Source organism: Loxodonta africana, chromosome 8 (assembly GCF_030014295.1).
Source record: "Loxodonta africana isolate mLoxAfr1 chromosome 8, mLoxAfr1.hap2, whole genome shotgun sequence".
In the NCBI taxonomy this organism is placed as follows: Eukaryota; Metazoa; Chordata; class Mammalia; order Proboscidea; family Elephantidae; genus Loxodonta; species Loxodonta africana.
In genome coordinates, this window is record NC_087349.1 from 19,516,081 (window position 1) to 19,536,944 (window position 20,864).

Consider the following 20,864-nt stretch of genomic DNA (forward strand, 5'->3'; position numbering starts at 1 on the left):
TCCATCTCCCTCTTTAGAAGCCGTGGCTTCCTTTTTAGTCAGACAGGAGGTGCGTGTCACCTCGTTTCAGACACTTTGTGTTGAGTCCCTGACTATCATTACTTCAGATTCTAGTTTGCGATCTACATTTTGGAAGATGTTTCCCTCTCTTTTCCCATCTTCTGTTGTAGGTGTTCTTTTGGGTCGAAAGGGAGGAGAATATTGCCTTGTTTTCAGGACACTCTAGATCCATCCCTTGACTCGGGTTACCTGAGATGCCGTGTCTTTCTGTGAAATCACAAGCCTCGTTCTGTGACTTCCTTTGATTTGTCTTCCACTGTGAGCCCAACTTCCCTTTGCTAATAAGGTGTTTCAACAGAACTCTGAAAGCCCAGAGAAACTTTGTAATCTGAATATTCTTTGAACTTTGCCTGGGGAAAATAGATGCTCTGTGTCTTTTGACAGCTCACAAAGCCCATTCTTGGTTCCTGGTGGTTAGATGACACTAGTTGGACCGAGCGTGAAACATCCTGGATAGTCAGGTCTCTGTCCTTCCAGTAACTTGAGAGAGATAGACTTAGACCCCAGACTTACTGGAGAAGCAAAATTTGATAACGTAACTGAAGTGAGGAGTATTTGTCTTCACCACGGAGCTTGGGAGCAGCCACAGAAGCAGAAGCTCCATTCTTAAAGCTCTGTTCGCTTTTGCGAGGACAGACTAACAGCTTTCCAAGTCATCCTTTTTATAAAATTTCAAACTTACTGTAAAACGTTTAGTTTGATTGTTTATCTCTGAGTAATAATGTCAGAAAGTCCTAATGATGGCTGTCCTTCCAAACCAGAACCAGGTACGTGGGGTTCCGGCTTAAATGTGCAATGGGGTTTCTAGCACTTGGGCAGAGAATATTAAAAATGGCAATCACGAGAAAATAGCAAAGCCTGTTTCTGGTTTAAGGTGGTCTCTAACTTAGAGGGGGTTTTAACATGTATAATTTGTACTTAGAAGGCAGAGAGTTGGAGACAATGTGTTTCAAACTATGTAAACATACCAGAAGGATATCAATGGATAAATGTCCTGGTGCAAAGGACTTGAAAGCTGTTGATCGTTTTCATAGGCTGACTTACTGCCTTTTACTTGCATCAGTAACTTTGGGTGGGCGAGTTGATGTGGTTAGCTGGAATACTGTAGTTATTTAGTTACTCTTCCTAAAGCCTTGGCCAGGCCTAGTTGGAACTGCATCCAGTGTTTTAGAAGCTCCTTTATATACAAGTCTGTTACCTTGTTGTTTTCAGAAGAAGTGGCTCTAAGAATTTTCTGGTAGTAATGGTCAGTTCCTAGCTAAATTGCTCTAAGACATTTTAGAACACAGAAACTTTAATTCACTGTAAGAAGGGTCTTGATATATTTACAGAAGGCTAGCTTTTAAAGTAATAGAATTTCCCGACTTTGAGTCTTCAGGTGTTTGGTAAACCAAGCTCCCATTACCCTACGAAGTAACTAGTCGGTCTGTGGTGTTTTTTGTATTTTTTTTTTAGAAAATTCAGGGAAATGATTACTAATCCCAGGTAAATAATCTTAAATGCCTTTAATCCTTTCCTTTGTTGCTAGGAGTCTTGGTTTATGAGCTATTTGTGGTCTAAAGGCCATAGCAGTTGTCTAGCCAACCTTTAGTAATTTTGAAATCATGAGGCAATATTTAATGAGTCATGGTTGCCAGTGTGAAAACTTAGAAAAGAGGAGTCAGAGGTGAGAGTAGGCAGGGGTTCCAGGCTGGAGACTCTTCAGTGGGCAGCCATCTTCAGAAAGTTCTGAGGCAGCTAACATGCAGCTGTGGGGCAGTTACTAGGTAAAGGGGGATTGGCTCAATTTCAAAAACCTGTTTAATGTGATATGAAGATTTATAACACAAGTGCAGAAGTACCCCCATTGGCCTTCTGTCTCAGAACTGTAAAGGTAAAAACCTGTTGGCCTCGAATCCATCCTATTTATGGTGCCCTCACGTGTAAAGGTTATTGTTGTTGTTAGGTGCTGTCGAGTTGGTTCCGACTCATAGCGACCCCATGCACAACAGAATGAAACACTGCCCGGTCCTGCGCCATTCTTACAATCGTTGTTATGCTTGAGCTCATTGTTGCAGCCACTGTGTCAATCCACCTCGTTGAGGGTCTTCCTCTTTTCCGCTGACCCTGCACTCTGCCAAGCATGATGTACTTCTCCAGGGACTGATCCCTCCTGACAACACATCCAAAGTATGTAAGACGCAGTCTCACCACCCTTGCCTCTAAGGAGCATTCTGGCTGTACTTCTTCCAAGACAGATTGTTCGTTCTTTTGGCAGCCCATGGTATATTCAATATTCTTCGCCAACACCACAATTCAAAGGCGTCAGCTCTTCTTCGGTCTTCCTTATTCATTGTCCAGCTTTGACATGCATATGAGGCGATTGAAAATACCATGGCTTGGGTCAGGCGCACCTTAGTCTTCAGGGTAACATCTTTGCTCTTCAAGACTTCGAAGAGAGGTCCTTTGCAGTAGATTTGCCCAATGCAATGCATCTTTTGATTTCTCGACTGCTGCTTCCATGGCTGTTGATTGTGGACCCAAGTAAAATGAAATCCTTGGCAACTTCAGTCTATTCTCCGTTTATCATGATGTTGCTCATTGGTCCAGTTGTGAGGATTTTTGTTTTCTTTATGTTGAGGTGTAATCCATACTGAAGGCTGTGGTCTTTGATCTTCATTAGTAAGTGCTTCAAGTCCTCTTCACTTTCAGCAAGCAAGGTTGTGTTATCTGCATAACTCAGATTGTTAATGAGTCTTCCTCCAATCCTGATGCCCCATTCTTCTTCATATAGTCCAGCTTCTTGTATTATTTGTTCAGCATACAGATTAAATAGGTATGGTGAAAGAATACAACCCTGACGCACACCTTTCCTGACTTTAAACCAGGCAGTATCCCCTTGTTCTGTCCGAACAGAACAACCGCGTCTTGACCTACGTAAAGGTTCCTCATGAGCACAATTAAGTGTTCTGGAATTCCCATTCTTCGCAGTTATCCATAGTTTGTTATGATCCACACAGTCAAGGTAGCACTGAATAAATAGTGATGTTTTAGGTTGATTTTTATTGGAGTTGGAGAGAAGCCGATAGCAGGAGATTATCGAGATCAATCATAACTTTGTGCCCAGCTTTGTACCCTGGTGGGGTGGGGGGGAGGGAAGGAGGGGTACTCTTATTCTTCGTCTCTAGCATAGTATGTAACCTCAGGAAGAGTATTGCCCTTTTCAGGCTGGAATCAGAATGGTGCTGGTATAAACGTCCTGCCAGCAGTATGACCTGGGGCCTCTCAGCTTCTCTGGTCTCTTCGCATTTGCAAAACGCAGGCGTGTATTCCCTGTTTTGTTCCGAAAAAGTATTTGAGGCAGCTTACAAAAATGCATACAATGCAATATGGTAAAAGTAGAGACAGCAAAGGAAAAGGAAAATGGTAGACTAATAAAGTGAAGGCCAGGGGTCACGTCACTAGACACAAAAAGGTGGCTTGTAAATTCAACCTTAAGCTTCTTGATGGCCAAAGCAAAGGGAAAAATGAAGGTATGATAATAAAACCTGCCACACCTAACTTTTGAGGTTGCCCTGAAGATAAAACAAGATAGTATATGTAAAAGCAAATAAATAACTTGAAAAATATAGTATATAACTTGATGACTAGAAAGAATTAATTAATTACTAGCTCTAAGAAAACAAAATAAGCCTAGAAAAATATTTGTCCCATCCTGTTTTTCAGATTATAGATACAAAAAAGATGAGCTTTTCAAGAGACTGAAAGTTACAACTTTGGCCCAGCTGGTAAGTTTAATGAGCTTCCATCGGAGGAGAGAATGTCTCATTTGTGCTGCTTTATGTGAGTGTTTTGAATTCCACTCTAGAGGATGTTTGCTGGGGCCTTTCTTCTGATCTTGTATTTCATCCGTGGGAAGATGTGTGGTGTGTGTGTTCACACAAGGGTGGTATGAAACTTTTGTGTAAAGTGAAAGGGTATCCTACTTTTAATTAATCAAATTTATGGCTTCGGTTTTATTTTTCCTTGTGTAGTTAATTTAATATTGAGAATCTAGAATTCAGGGTCTGCATTGTTGGGCCTTTTTTCTTTGTGGAAACCAAATGATCTCCCTCCTACGACTGAGCTCCTTTCCAACTCATTCCACCATGGGCTGTTTTGTTACTTTGGGCAGGTCCCTTTTTTTTTATTTAAAATTGTGGACAAGGGTGTCTGGCCCCTTACATTGGTGTAACTCAATTTGGATCCTGGGTCTTGTGAGCTAAGTTATGAAAAGAGCTTTAAAAAGGAAAACTGTGTATAGATATAAGTAATGCTGTCGTCAGTATATTCATAATTACACTTATTTCTTTATTACATGAAGAATTGTTGATGTAATTCTGTGTTATTATTGTAGGTCAGAATTGCATTTTCAAGAAATAGCATGTTAAACGTGGACCAGAATACATACAAATGTAGATTTATACTCTTACTCATACTTCTTCTCCTAAATTGTTCTTTTGGACTTTTAAGTTAATTGTATAATCTTTTAAATTAATCTTTCCTTTTGAAATGATTATCTGCAGTGTGAGGGGACCTGAGATTCAGTCTCCAGTTAAGGACACCGGCAGCTTTTTCAAACAAGAGATCTTTGATGTTTCTTCGTCTTTTATAAAAGGCAGAATTGCCTCTGCTTAAACACACACACACACATCTACACATTTCACTGTTTTTTCTATCAGGTCATCCAAGTTGCTTCCCTGTCTGATCAAACACTGGAAGTGACAGCTGAGGGGATTCAAAGGCTAGAAGGTAATAAGAATGGTTATTGAGGGTGTGGGGAAAATAGAGTGGCCATTTGACTGAAGGATTCACCAGTACACATTTGTTGTGTTCGCCAGAACGTGGGACTTTGATGTGCCTACTTGTAATTAAGTTGTTGCTCTCAGAGAAATGCTCACTGCCGCTTTAATTGTTCGCTCTTATTCTCTGAAAAAGCCATCTGGCTTTTTGGCTCTAGCATTTGTAGTTTGGAATGTTTTAGACGTGTTGCATTTACTAATTACTTTTTTCAACAAGTATTTTTTAATGCCTTCTATTTTTTTTATATGTGTACAGGAGCCCTGGTGGCACATTGATTAAGAGCCCAGCTGCTAACCAAAAGGTTGGCAGTTCGAATCCACCAGCCATTCCTTGGAAACCCTGTGGGGCAGTTCTACCCTGTCCTATAGGGTCGCTATGAGTAGTAATCAACTCGATGGTAACAGGTTTTTTGGTTATATGTATACGAGGAGCCCAGGTCGCACAGTGGTTAAGTGCTCGGCAGCTAACGGAAAGGCTGGCAGTTCAAACCCATCAGCTGCTCCATGGGAGAAAGATATGGTAGCCTGCTTCTGTAAAGATTTATAGCCTTGGAAACCCGATGGGGCAGCTCTACTGCATCCTATAGGGTCGCTGTGAGTTGGAATTGACTCAACAGCAACAGGTTTGGTTTGATTTTATGTGTATACAAAGGAGCTCTTGTGGCACAATGGCTAAGCACTCGGCCAGCACTGAAAGGTCAGCGGTTCAAACCCACTAGCGGCTCTGTGGGAGAAAAGACCTGGAAATCTGCTTCTGTAAAGATTACAGCCTAGGAAACCCTGTGGGGCAGTTCTACTCTGTCCTGTAGGGTCGCTCTGAGTTGGAATTTATTTGAAGGCACACAACAACAACATATGTTCACAGTATTCGGTGCTATGAGACTACAAAGATGAGTAAAACACAGCTCTGTTCTTACGGTGTTTGTAGTCTGTGTGTGTGTGTGTTGGATGGGGAGAATGATGACAGGAACACAAAATTTCTAATGTGGTAGAATTTAAGCAGGGAGGTATGGAAGGAAACTGTCATTTGTTGAATACATTGCTAGATACCGCACATAGATTTTCTTATTTAATCTCAAAAACGGCAGAAGGAAGGTGTTAATGTCTGCACTTTACAGATGAGAAGCCTAAGTTTCAGAGTTAATTCCTCGCTAAAGGAGATGCAGCTGAAGGGCTGGGCCTGGCTACAGACCCAAAGCGTCTCCAGTAACAAAGCCCAGTGTCCTTCCACTGCTGGTCCTGTGTCCTTCAGGGATTCTGGAACATGCCCTCAGGGAGATGCAGGGTGCCCTGGGAGTCCAGAGGAAGGAAAGGAATGTCCTAGTTAGAAAGCCGAGGTAGGCTTCCTGGAGGACAGTGCTTTTGAGCTGGGCCTTGAAGGCGGGTAGAAACAGGTGCGAGTACAAGGTGTGGCCATTGCGGGCAGAGGTGAAAAGGCTTCAAACCTATTGGGGAATCCTGTAACCCAACCTGGCCATCTGTGGCCTAAGGAAGAAGTAGGGATTGGGTAGGAGATAAGGCTAGAAAGACTGGCAGGCTTCAGATTTCCTTTCTCAAATACCAAGTCGAAAATAAAACCCCTTACTTGTACTCTCTTGAAAAGACGACACGGAATTAAGCTCTATCTTACCTGAAGCGCCCAGCAATCAATGCGGGGCTGTTTATTGGCAGCAAATGTGTTTTGTCCAGGCCGATGTAGGCCAGGAGTTTGACTTCTGATTTCAAGACAAGTTTCTCAGGACGTTTGAACAGTGGGTTTGTGCAACTCGTCTGACGTTTCCCTGGGCTTGTTTTTGTCAGAGAGGATAAAGAGAATCTGAAAAGCCGGGAATTTCTCTTTGACAGATGCCTCTCACCGGCGAGAGAGGAGGGCTCTGTTTAACAGAGATAATGGAGTCCTCGTACAAGCACTCCTAGCTTTAACCTGGTTGCATAAGCACCTGCGCTTGCTCCTTTAATTCATTGTTCAGATTGCAGCATTGGAACATACGGGCACGTGGAATTTTCTCTTCCGAGATAAATGTGCGCAGCAAAGTGGGCATTTAGAAAGTAGGACGCCATAATGTGTGAGTAATATTAGTGTCTTTCTAGTGCTCTGTACAGAATGATAACTCACTCAGGAATGCTGCTCGGACAGATTGGCTCTGTGTGCATGCTGGCTATGTTTGAAAGAGTAAAACATCTCTTTTTGTAATCATTGTTTTTTCCTGATTCAAAAGCATGTTTAAATTGGTGAATTGGCATATGTTTTGTTATGTCTATTTTCACCACAAAAAAAGCTTAAAAAGTATATCGATAGAAAATTAGAAAAATGCAAAAAATATGGAAAAAGAAAATTAAAATAACTAATAATTACTGTTAACATGTGGTCCATTCCCCACCCCAATCAAATCCATCCTTTTGAATATAGTTTGCATCGTGCTTCTTTCAGTTAACATTTTTATCCTGCCTGTTTTCCTGTGCCGTTAAATAGACTTTAAAAGCATGGTTGTAAAGCGTGCCTTGTTGTAGTGTCTGTCCTTTGGATAGATAATAATTTAGCCAATGATGCACTGATTTTTGAGCATTATAGTTTTTTTCTCATTTTTTCACTTTTATCAAATAACACTGCAATGTATGTACATCAATTTTTGTTTGATTCTGATTAGTCCCTGAAGATAAATTGCTGCAGATGGTCAAAAGGTATAACCATTTTAAGGGCCTGATTGCTTGTTCTACGCTGCCCTCCAGCATGGTTGTACCTGTTTATACTCCACCAAGAGTGTGTGAGAATACCTGTTCCTCTCTCTTACAGCCAGCCGTGAACAATGATCTTTTCTGTAAATATTTGAGAATTTGATAGATGAAACATGCTATCCAACCATTTTTATTTGCATTTCTTTGATAGTGAGGTTGAGCCTTGTGTTGTGTGTGTTTGTTGGTCTTATAACCAAAAGCCAGACCCATTGCCTTCTAGTCGATTCCGACTCATAGTGACCCTATAGGACAGAGTAGAGCTGCCGCATAGGGCTACCAGGAAGCAGCTGGTGGATTCCAACTCCCCACTTCTTGGTTAACGGCCGTAGCTCTTAACCACTGTGCCAGCATTTTTTGTCTTTTGAGTAGTCTGCATGTCCTTTCCCATTTTTTAATAATGGGATATTCATCTTGGTCTTACTGATTTGTGGAAGCCCTGTAAAGTTATGACACTTTCATACAGTGGAAATGAATACAGCCTCGAAAAGGAATGAGAGAAATCTTTACTTGCTAATTTGGAATAATTTCTAAGCTACTTATGTTCTTAAGTAAAAATAAAAAAAAAACAAAAGAAAGTGTGAATGCCACGCTCCTGTATACGTAAAAAAGGGAGGAAGTAAAATACACACAGAAATATGTAGTCGTTTTATTTCTGGGTGGAGATACCAGTGTGTGAGCGTGGTTCCCTCGGGGGAAAAGGCCTGAGAGCCTTGGGTGTGAAGTAGGAAGACTTCCCTGCCATATGAGCAATTTTATCCTGTTTGTGTTTTTGCCTTGTGCACATGATCCTTTTTTAATTAAAGAGCTAGTTCATTAAAAAAAAACAAAAAAACTCTTTGTAAACTAAGTATATTAACATTTTCTCATTTATATATGTTACAGGTATTTTCCCTAATTTGTTGTTCACCTTTTAATTTTCTTCGTGTTGGCTTCTCTCTCTCGCTGTGTGTATATATATATGGTTTGCATTTTTACATAGTAAAATCTATTAGCCTTTACTGTTGTATTTTCTTCTATTGCTTTAGACTCAGAAAATCCAAAATAAGATGATTATTCACCTGTGTTGTTTTTTTTTTTTTCTCTTGGTTTGCTTTATTTTCACTACATTTAATCCATCTGTATACCTTTTGGTGTATGATGTGAGGTGATTGTCTAAATTAGATTTTTCCAGATAATTAAATTTTCCCCGTACCATTTATTGGATAGTTTTTCCTTTACCCACCGATTTGTGATACCATGTTTAAAATGCACTATATGTTGTAGTGTACTGTACTCCAGGGTTTTTTTTTTTTTAATGCTTTCTATCGTATTGCATCATTCTACATCATTCACCTTTTCCATGTATGTTATCCTTTGATAAACCAGATTCTCCAAAAATTTTATATAGTTACACACACACACACACACACACACACACATATATTTTTGTCTCTTCTCATCTTTAAAATTCCTTTAAGGTTTTTTTTTTTTAATTCGATTGGGATTAAAAATTAAATTTAAAAGGATTAACATGCGAATACAGTTGCCCTCTTTGGGTGTTCTTTAATGCTCCCAGGTAAAGTTGTTATAAATCACGTAAAGGACTTTACCAGGTTTTATAGGTCCTTTGCATTTCTCATTACGTTGTTTCTAGGAGAGTGTATTTTATATCTACAGTTGTCACTGTAAATGAGATTTGCTTCATGTTATTTTCTAATTGTCATATAGGAAGTTTGTTAGTATTTATTTTTTTTATCTAACCTTATATTCATTTTCCATATTCTAAAAGCAGTGTTCTCTTTAGGTTTCTAGCTATATTACCATTATATCTGCAAATTAAATTTTAATATCCTCTTTAATAGTTCAAAACCAAACCCATTTCCATCAAGGCAGTTCCAGGTCGTAGCTACCCTACAGGACAGAGTAAAACTGCTCCATAGGGTTTCCAAGGCTGTGATCTTTACGGAAGCAGAGTGCCACATCTTTCTCCCATGGAGTGGGCTCAAACTGCCAACGCTTTAGTTGTCAGCCGAGCACCTTAACCGCTGTACCACCATGGCACCCTTCTTTTAATAATTAGGCCTCTTACTTCTGTTTCTTCTCTCATTGTATTGACTAGAACATCAGTTCTCAAACTGTTTGGTCTTAGGATCCCTCCACACTCTTAAAAATTACTGAGGACCCCAAAGAGCTTTGGTTTATGTGTGGATTGTATCTATTAATATTTACTATTATATTAAAATTTTTAACTGAGAACTCAAAGATGTTTATTTACTATTTCACTTAAAAATAGCACTATTAAACCCATTACAAACATAAATATTTTTATGGAAAATCAGTGTATTTTCCAAAGCATAAAATTTACTCTGAAAAATCCGTTGTTTTACATTTTTGCAAATCTCTTTAATGTCTGTCTTAATAGGAGACAGCTGGATTCTTACTTGCTTCTGTATTCAGTCTCTTGCAATATGCTGTTTTGGTTGAAGTATATGAAGAAAACCCGGCCTCACACAGACCAGTAGTTGGACAAGGGTGGAGTATTTTAATAGCTCTTTCAGATAGTTGTGGATATTTTTCTTTGATACTACACCAAAACTCAGCTGCTAATTTCTTAAAAGTCACTTGCCATTTGGAATCTGAAACCATATCAGTGAACTTTCCGTTCTCGGTTACATGAACATCCATTGGTCTGCCATGTACTTCGAGTGGATCTTTTATCCTTCCATGATTTGTAACACCATGCATTCAGAAAACATTGGTTCACTGAGTTGTGCAGATCTTACAAATGATGATGGATTTCATTATCTAATAAAAAGCACATTCATTAATCTCACCATCTTGCTCATCAGAAAAGCCTTTTAAGTACTGGGAAGCGGTCACTCTCCTACTGGAAAATCAATTTCCCAAACTTCTGATTCTTGCTGGAAATTTTATCACCGGCAGCAAATACCACCATGTTTTCCTTGAAATGATAGGTTCATTCAGTTCATTTTTGAGAAAACGTCTGCCAGATACCTAAGTCTAAATAATCATAGTTTTTCTGTCCGTTTTTCTTCCAAGTAAAAACAGTGGTCACAAAAAAGTGGCCAGTTTGGCTTGCAACTCACAACACTAGTTTTTCCCTGAGACAACCATGATACTGTGGTCTACAGCAAACACTTTCTGTGTGGTGCTCCCCATTTCATCACACAAAATATTAAAAAGGTGTGTACTTGAGGGTGAGATTTAATAAATGATTAATTTTTACTGCTTCATTAGGGACCGTTTTAGTGAGACCAGCATATTTGTTTGCTGTGAGTACATGGGTGATGGGGGAAAATACATTGCATACTAATGCAGTTTGGTGACACTGCCCTGATTCTTGCTATGGGGCTAGCAGTTTTATCCACCATTTCTTTTGCATCATCAGTGCAAATATTAACATAGTAAACAAGACAGATAGCATCATAGTATTTCTACAAAAAATAGCTTTCACCTTGCAGACCCCCTGAAAGGGTCTAGGAGGATTCCCAGGGTTCACAAACTACTTTCTGAGAATGTCTAGGACAGTTTTATAATGGTGATAGGATTTTTTTCTCTTGACCTAATTTCAATGAAAATGCCCAATAACCAAAACCAAACCAGTTCCCATCGAATGAGACTCATGGCAACCCCATATGATGCGGAGTAGAACTGCGTTCCGTAGTGTTTTCAAGGTTGTGATCTTTCGGAAGCAGATTGCTAAGGCCTCTATTCCGAGGCGCCTCTAAGTGGGTTTGAACTACCAACCTTACAGTTGGTAGTTGAGCGCTTAACCATTTGTACCACCCAGGGACTCCTGGAATGGCCTGATAAGTGAATGAAGGTCCTGAGGTTACATTTAATTATTAATTTATTTGCAAACGTTAGACAACGATTCTGGGACTTCAGACCCTGACGCGGAAAGCACTGCCAGGACCAATGGGAAAGGGAGTCCTGGTGAGCAATCGCCTAGTCCCGTCCACTTCATAAACAACTCCGGAGCCGGGGACTCCAGTCGCTCAACGCTTCAGAGGTACTCTAACCTGATTTGTGTTTTCACTGCATTTTACCTCTGTGTTAATCTAGAGCACAATTTCAGTGACTTTGTTACCTCAGAAATAGAACTAGCAGTAGCAAAGCCCCCATTTTAATCCCAGCCTCTCTACTTTTTCTTTATATGAATGCCACCCCCTGAGTTCCCTCACAGCATTCTTAGTAGTTAATGGAAGAATATTAATAGGAGATTATTAATTTTCACTCCTCACTTCCACTCTTCTCAGCCTTCCTACGCGTAACTTTGCTATTAGGACTTAGCTTTACAACTACTATCTTCTGATTCAAAGGGTGTGTTTTTTTTTCTCCTTTCTGTCTGTTATAACTACAACTACCCTGTCTAGAATCAAAAAAATAGTTCCAGAGCCGTACATAGTACTCTGATACTGAACAGTGGGCGCAAAGGAGAGCGAAAGCAGCCAGCTGCTTCTGCCGTTGGCGGTAACAATGACACTGCACACGGGCTGGTCCTTCTTATTCCATGAACTGAGATGTAGCACCTTTTCACAAACAGTAACTGTGGATTATAAGACAGTGTGGATTTTCAGCACCACCCTTGCCTTCTACTGATAAAACACAGCCTAGGTTCTGCTAGAGAAAGAATTGCTATTATCCATACCACTGTTGTTATTTTTATAGCTACTTTTGTGAAAGAACTTTTTTAAAGTTGCATTCAATAAAGGATAGACCTCCACTGAGGACACAGTTTTATATCAAAGGGAGTTGCTTTTCCCTTGGTTCAACCAAATATGCATTTGTATAGCATATAGTTATAGTGTTTATCAGATTTGAATGCAGAATCTGATTTGCCGTGATGGGGGAAGGAACTGAACTGCCTGTTAGTCTGTGGTTTGGCATATGTGTCTTAATATTTGCCTACAAGAGAAAACATCATCCCATTCTAATTTAGGTACCTTTCTACGCGGCATTTCGTTCATGACACCTAGTCGTCTTATTCCTTTCATTCATGTTTTCACCACATTTTATGTATCATGTCAATGTGGCGACCAGTGTTAGTGATTGAATGACCTTAGAAACAGAACTGGAGGGATTTTCAGCCCCACGTCTTAATCCCAGCTCTCCCTCTCTCGGTACATGAGTGCCGCCAAATCAAAAATTCTCTCCAGCCTCAGCATCTTAACTTGTACCATGGAAGTGAGTACAGATAACTTTTGAAAACATTAAGGTTCACTATCCATATTGGATAGACGGTCGTATGTTGTTGTTGTTGTTGTTGTTAGGTGCTGTCAAGCCACTTCCAACTCATAGCAACCCTACATACAACAGAATGAAACACTGCCTAGTCCTGCTCCATCCTCATAATCGTTGCTATGTTTGAGCCCATCGTTATAGGCACTGTGTCAATCCATCTCATTAAGGGTCTTCTTTTTCGCTGACCCTCTACGACCATTGTATAAGTATATGAAATATATTAAAATGTTTCTGTTCCTTTATATTACATATAACGCACCTGTAAATGCCTTTTTCCTGTCTTATCAATTTTATTAAGGAGCCCTGGTGGTACAATGGTTAAGCACTCAACTGCTAACCAAAAGATTGGTGGTTCAAACCCACCAGCCACTTTGTGGGAGAAAGACCTGGCGATCTGCTCCCATAAAGATTACCAAAAACAAACAAACAAACCAACCTGTTGCCGTCAAGTTGATTCCCACCCGTAGCAACCCTATAGGACAGAGTAGAACTGTGCCGTAGAGTTTCCAAGAAGCACCTGATGGATTCGAACTGCCGATCTTTTGGTTGGCAGCCATAGCTCTTAACCACTATGCCACCAGGGTTTCCTCTTAATGATTATAGCCTAGGAAACCCTATGAGGCAGTTCTACTCTGTCCTATAGGTATGCTATGAGTCAGAATCGACTCAACAGCAATGGGGTTTTTATCAACCTCAGTCTCTCTCCTTTTGCTGTGCTTCCTTACACTCATCAGAGTTCCCTTGGATTAACAGCTCACCTCTTTCTTTCTCTGAGTGCTGCCCTTGTTGCTGGAGGCAGCATGTCCCCTACAGTTTCTGTCCCCTCTGCCATGCTAATGGCCTGACACACATTCCCCAAAGGGGAATTTGGGACCCAGTGTGATAGAATAGGAATCAGGCAGAACTCAGACACCATATCCATTTTCCGTTTTTCTTCGGAGGACTTGTCTCACTGCTCTGATGGAATGTGTTTGACCTATAAGCTGCCAACCCCTGACTGGTTTCTGCTGACCTACTTTTTTATTCGCAGCGTCATCAGTGGTGTTGGGGAGCTGGATGTAGACAAAGGGCTTGTGAAGAAAGCAGAGCCCAACACCAAAGACAAACCTTATCCCGACTGTCCCTTCCTGCTGCTAGATGTGCGAGATAGAGACTCTTACCAGCAGTGCCACATTGTTGGAGGTAAGAGAGAGAAGATCGGCTAGTGTTTCATTCCCAAGAGCAGAGCCTGTTCCTGAGTCCAACAGTTCAGGAAACCATGTGTTAGCTGGACCCATTATGGGGGCTATAGAGTTGGTTGTATGGTCCTGCTCTGAGAGAGGCTGGTGAGATTCATGGATGGCTCAGGGGCTCTATGCTAAAGATTGGAACAGTACCCTGCTAAAGATAAGAACAGTAATATAAGCTGCCTGTTTTGTTCGTAGTGTCCTTTTGTTTCAGAAAAGTAGTTTGGTTTATGGCTTGATGGTTTTGAAAATGTGTTCGTTTAGTTCTGCTTGGACCTTTTTAACTCCTAGTTAGACCTTCAATTAGCTGGAAATTGCGGCCAGGTTGTACTAAGGGTGCTACAGACTTCCTAAGCTTTTTCTTTTCTTTGCAGCTTACAGTTACCCAATTGCAACTCTGTCAAGAACAATGAACCCTTACTCAAATGATATTCTCGAATATGTATCCTTTGTTGTATTCTAAGGAGTTGGGTGGTGTGAGGACCGTGAGAATCAGACTTACCAGGAATCATACTCCTGGTAAGAAAACTCTGTGAAGCGCCTTTGATATTAATCAGCTTCACATATTTCAGAATTTGGATCCTTGGCTGTGGCTGAGAATTCTGACTCTATTAAGGCAGACACTTCCAAACCAATATTGCATTAGGCGAAAGGACATTCCATTAAAGACTGTGATCTGTTGAGAGCTAGTCCCAAGACTTTCCTTCCTAGAAAGCTGTCTCGAGTAAAACTTAAAAAGTAAATCTTTTTTTTTTCTTTTATTTAAAATTGTTTCTTTCTTAAAATTCTATTTTTTTTTTCCTGCTCATGAAAATTACACAAGTAGAAAATAATTTAAATACTAAAAAACATAAAAAAGGAAATTGGAATCTCCTATAACCTCACAGTTGGACAACTCCGATTAGATTTTCGGTATATTTTGTTCCAGTCCGCCTTCCGTGTGTTTTCTTAACGAACTTGAGACCATACTTATATATAATTTAGTATCTTGCTTTTTTCTACTTCATATTTCTACTTCATATTTCCCCATGCTAACCTAACAACAACATCTTTGTAAACTGCATTTTTGAAGCCGTGTAATATCTCATCTTCGGATTTACTACAATTTGCTAAACCATTCCTCTATATTAAATTTTTTGGTGGTTCCTTTTTTTTTTTTTTAACTATTATAAATAAGGCTGCAGTGGACACACTGGACGTTGGAGTTTTTCTATTTCCTCATCTGTAAAATGGGAGCTATAATAGGTACTTTCCAAGATTATAAGGATAAAAGAGCTAAAGGGTATAAAACATCTTAACTAGTGCTGTCTTGGATCATAGTAATACTAGTTTAAAAAAGAAAAGAATACCAGCTTGTGTATGGTTTCCAAGATAGGAAGCAACCCAATAGCTGCTGGTATGATGGCGGAGAGCAGTGTCATCCGACGTCCCGTGAACTCAGCCATTGTTCCTAGGGGGTTTCTTAGAGTCTAGGAGCACTAGCTCGGTGCTGTCGAACCTTAACTGATCTGACCCTTAGAAAAACGCCCACGGCAAGATCATCATTCTATACGATGATGACGAGAGACTGGCCAGCCAGGCGGCCACCACCATGTGTGAGCGGGGCTTCGAGAACCTCTTCATGCTTTCCGGAGGTAAGCCGGGTTTGATTCTTCTTGGGACATAACCGACAGATGTTTGGACTCCTGATCCTCTGATCCCACCTCCTTTTTCCTTTTTGTGCTCAGCATTTAGTGTTCTGGAAAGAGAGAAAACCACACAGCCTGAAAGGATCAGGATGTCAGGCGAGACGTCCGTTAGGTCCATCAGCACATTATTTAATTCCTAAAATAAGGATGTCGCTTTCGGGTTCCATAAGAAAGCCTTAGCATGAAAGACTTGAGCAAAAGGATTTTGTGGCATTCTCAGACTCCCACACAACTGACATTTTCTGGTGCAATTTACTTAATAGTGAAGCAGTCGAGAAAATGTCAGGTCCTCGTAATGTTGACCTCTACTTGGTGACCAGAGATTAGAAGAAAGTCAGGATTCTTTCCAGATTTTGGCTCGGCCCTACCATGCTAATGTGCCTTTTTCTGATGATCTGCACCTAGGTCTAAAAGTGTTAGCTCAGAAATTTCCAGAAGGACTGATCACTGGTTCCCTGCCAGCATCCTGCCAACAGGCCTTTCCTCCTGGTTCTGCCCGGAAAAGATCCAGCCCCAAAGTGCCGCCCCTACCAGCTGAGAACAAATGGAGATTGACCCCAGAAGACTTAAAAAAGATAGAATATTACCTGGAAGAGGCTCAGGGTCCTGCAGAAAATCCTAGTAAGATATTGTGACCTTCAGAGAGAATGTTTTCTTCGGAGCTTGAGATTTTCGACTTTGAACACCACCTCAGCACATCACATGAAAAGTTTGATCTCTTATAATATATTCAGATTCTTGGGGCACGTGTGTGTCGGGGGCGGGTGTAGGTGCTGTGGGGGTGGAGGCGATCCCCAATAGTGGCAAGTTTTAGGCATTGAGCACAGACATAGAAAGAGAAGAGAGTTCATCGGTCAAATACAGTGTGTATCTCAGGCACAGGTGAGAAGTTAAGCATGGCACCCCGGTTCCTTCTTGAAATGTTGTCGTTTCCCTCTGCTACTTCTGAGCACTTGTCAGCCACTGTGAAATGCCCTTGTGGTTTGTCTTCCCACCTGACTCTTCTCTTTCCTTTAATCTCCCTTTACCATTATCGTCTCCACCAGGGAACAAAGGGAGGAAAGACAGACAGGCTGGTTGGAGATAACGAAGAAGGAAAAATAAGCTATCTGGGTTACTTCAGGAGCCCTGGTGGTGCAGTGGTTAAGAGCTCGACTGCTAACCAAAAGGGTCAGCAGTTGGAATCCACCACCTGCTCCTTGGAAACCCTATGGGGCAATTCTACTCTGTCCCATAGGGTCACCATGAGTCAGAATGGACTTGATGGCAACGGGCTTGGTTTGGTTTTGGGTTTCCTTCTATCTCTGCCCTCCCCACCTTCAAGTTGATCTGAAGGATGAGGACTAAGTCATCATTAGCCTGAAAGTGGCTGTAGAATAAGACTTCATTAGCTTAAAAGTATACTTGGCAGATGGTGTCTGGAACGTTCCTGCAGCTCTGCCCCCTGCTTTCTTGCCCCCGCAGGCTGGCTGAACCAAGCTAACTCCTCTGCAAGAGACTCCAGGGGTGGAAGAGACTCCAAGGTTCCCGCTGGCCCCCCGAACACCCGCTCCCTCAGCAGCGGCCCCCCACGAGGCAAGCCCTGGAAGTAAAGACTCCGTCTCTCTTAGTCAAATAAATGTTTCCCTCCTTTCGGAAGCCCTGAGCACTTCCCAGGTTGGTCATTTTGAGAAACTGCTCAGAGGAAAGACCACGACCTACGGGTACGCTAGGCCCCGTCGTCTCCCCACCTCCACCTTCTCCCCACATCCACTCGGGAAGGATCTTGGCAAGTAACCACCAAACCCAGAGGCCTGCCAGGCTCCAGTACCATCCCCGTTGTTTACAGAATATTTACATCTTTGAAACCGAGTAGGAAAAAAAAAAAAAGGTGTACTTTTTTTAGGCTTTTATTTGGTTTAATACGGTCCAGCGTCTCTGGTCGCTACCGGATGTTGTTTTGTAAATATGTACGTCTGCTGGTTTGTTCTTCCCAACTCTCTTTTTCTCTCATTGCTCTGGTTTGACAAAGGGCTCCCAAGCAGGCTTTCATGACAATGACCTTGGAAGCTGTGCCAGCGCTGTGGACATTCTGAGGTCTAGGCAGCCCGTAGGCCCCACACCAGGTGTGGGCCCTTGCTCAGGAAATCTCTTCCAGCACACACTGAAGGCTTTGTCGGTGGCTGTGAGCATGGCTTGATTTTAAGATTCTGTAGAGTAACTCTCACCCTTCCTGAACCTTCCACCTCACTACATGTTTTCCTGGATCCAGTCAAGGTGATGATGTGCTTAGCTGCCCTAACACAGTTGAGGAGGGACCCTCCAGGAGAAGCCAGTCCTTTGTATCAGGGCTAAACCCACTTAGCGTCCCTCACTGCCGGGGGTTGCCCAGCTCGGGCTCATCCCTGTTAGCTGTGGAAACCGCACCCACTTGAAAACATCAGCCTCAGTGGGGCAATTGTGGGCACACTAGGTGAGGAGGGCTCCACAGCTCTTTGTCAGAGCAGACAACCCCTTAAACCCTTGCTTAAAAATACAGTATTAGTCTAATTGAGTAATTAGTGCAATTTTCTGCCTACTTTTCATTCTCACGACTGAGCTATGATTAGGAGGTTGTGATTATAGATTCTGATTTGGGCCGGAATTTTGAATCAGCGTTAATTGAATTGCTGGATGACTGACGTTCATTTCATTTAATTGGGGGAACAAAAGACTGCAGGTAAGGATGAGGAGCTCTGAAATCATAAGGACAGAGCCTTGTTAATTTTTATGGTCTGTGATCTGTAGCTGCGATAAAGGACTAAGGAGTAAATTGTGCTCTTTGTCATGGCAACCAACTTCTGAAAAGCCAACTGAAAATTGCCTGTCCTTAGGTGGTTACTGCTGCTGGATAAGATTTGCCTTAATGGTACTATTTTCTCGCCACTGGGGGAAAAAACATGCCACAGTATTTTAACATGGGGGGAGGAGGGCTGTGTTTGTTAGAGAAATAAAGGCAATAAAGATCTCGTAGAGACATATGGAAAAATAACACTCAGATTCAGCCCGGTTCTCTTTTAGGATATGTTTATTCTTCTCTTCTACTTGATTTCCAAAGTGCAACATTTTCCGATGCTTTAGAAATCACACAAACCAGGGACATTGTTCAGATGTCAAGCCGTGCCCAATTTTCCGCAAGATTCAAGAATCTTGTCGAGAATTTAGCCAACGTACACATAGCTTTAATGAGCAGCCTGTCATGTTTCCCCATAAATTTATTGCCTGAGAACTTAGTTCAGCCTTTCACTGATGCCAGAATGCTCTGGCGTTTTATTTTCTTTATAGTGTAGATAGAAAAATGCAAGCGTTTCCACACTCAGCCTTCCCCCAGCAGAGACAAGATTTTCAGTCATTTTGGACACATACACGTCTTTAAGAAAAACATATTTTCCTCTGTAACAAAATTCTGGTTACGCCATTTTAAAGTTGTCTGGTCAGGGCTTTAGACTTCCCCACCCAGTTCTAGTGTGAAAGTAAAATGGTGGCTCCTCTCTGGCCCTGTGCTGTGTTCCGTCTGCAAACACCACCAGGACGGTAGCAACGACTGTGTATGTGTAGAAAGGCAGTTTAGCCAACCCTGTTAGCACTGCCGCATATTAACCCCTGAACGGGCAAGTTGAAGATATTTATGTGTATTGCTCTGCAGTACTTTGCCGTGTTGGCAAGGATTTTAAAGAACCACTCCACAAGAGACCTGTTTCGACTCTGCACTTTGCGTGTTAAATGTTGCTAGCAGATGTTTTCTACATGCTCGAGGTATTGCTTTTAATGTTCGACTTCACTAGTTTCTTCATTAGATTAATTGACATGTATTATTTAAACGATCAGTGATATTTTGTGCAATTATGAATGTCGACGATTAAAGTACCCTGTAATTAATGTGTTGTTTGCCTTCGATATGCTGAAATCTACCAATTTCTCCCTTCCTCTCTGTTGAGATGATTTGGGGGAGCCAGGTGAGCCTGATGTGATTTGAGAACGCACCTCTTATTGCTGCAACTCCCAGGAAGGAATATGCATCCGGATCTAAGTGGACCGGGCAATAATGCCAGTTAGGGAGAGGGACCTCTGCTCTCCAGCCAGAAGACCTGAGGTTCTTTTCCTGCTCAGGCAGGGACCGTTGCCACCTTAAACAGATTGTACCGTGGCTTTCTGGTCAGTGTTTCTGGGGTTAACAAGTAGCCCCTGACTGGGAACTTGTGACCCCCCTGGATAGAAGGGGCTTTGTCGAGGCACAGTTCCAGTGCTACCTGCTCAACAGTGATGGCCAGGGTTTTGACTAACAAGTTAAATGCTTTAAAGGGGTATGTATGGAAAGGGAGGGAGGGAGGGAGGGAGGGAAAGAGAAAAAAAAGGAATGAAGAGGGGAAGGGGGAAGAAGAATATTACTCATTCAAAATCAAAAAGAACATTCTGGGCTGTCATAATGCCAGATTTAATCTACTGAAAGGCATAAAATGATTCAAATGGCCTAAAAGTGATTTTACTTTTTACCTGTAGTTTAAAACAAACAAAGCACAGAACCAACAGAATCGTATTGGACTTGGTATAAATCAGGATTAAAAGAGAACAAATAACGTCCATTAGTTGCTCAGGGATTCTTCCCGTGCTGCTCCTTAGATTATACAAAAATTATCAAGATTTTAGGCTACTCACCAAAAAAACAGAACAAAACAAAAACCTTCTTTTCTGTAGTTCCCTCTTGGAATATAAGTGAAATCAGAGTCCTAGGCTGGGAAGAAACACGTAGGTGATTTTTCTTGTGTTGTTTTTCTGTTGTGTTATATCTTGGTTGTAGATTCTGTCTTTTACGTTATCTGACTTTCTTAGGGGGTAAGTAATTTCTGTCCATGTGGGCTTACATCCACGACTCCCTACTCGCTCCACACTGGAGGCAGTCATTAACCTTTCTTTTCCCCAGTTCCAGAATATTCTCAGTGTCTTTAATATGAGTTTATTTTATTTTATTTTTTTCACAATTCTTTTAAAGATCTAACTCCCATAATACATTTTTTTTTTCCCCAAGAACCATCAGAAACGTGGGTTGTAATTCATCAGTTTGATTATGTGGG

At 41.4% G+C, this 20,864-nt stretch overlaps 1 protein-coding gene across 1 annotated transcript in view; it reads left to right on the top strand.

The window, feature by feature from the left end:
- CEP41 (centrosomal protein 41) overlaps positions 1-19,671 on the top strand; it is a 61,352-nt gene extending 41,681 nt beyond the window's left edge. The window contains exons 4-11 of the mRNA XM_010587413.3: positions 3,766-3,827; positions 4,761-4,830; positions 11,484-11,628; positions 13,891-14,042; positions 14,461-14,528; positions 15,606-15,720; positions 16,180-16,395; positions 17,239-19,671. Of these exons, the coding sequence (XP_010585715.1) occupies positions 3,766-3,827; positions 4,761-4,830; positions 11,484-11,628; positions 13,891-14,042; positions 14,461-14,528; positions 15,606-15,720; positions 16,180-16,395; positions 17,239-17,366 (956 nt within the window). The 3' untranslated portion in view covers positions 17,367-19,671. The remainder of the gene's footprint in view (positions 1-3,765; positions 3,828-4,760; positions 4,831-11,483; positions 11,629-13,890; positions 14,043-14,460; positions 14,529-15,605; positions 15,721-16,179; positions 16,396-17,238) is intronic.
- The last annotated feature ends 1,193 nt before the right edge of the window (positions 19,672-20,864 follow it).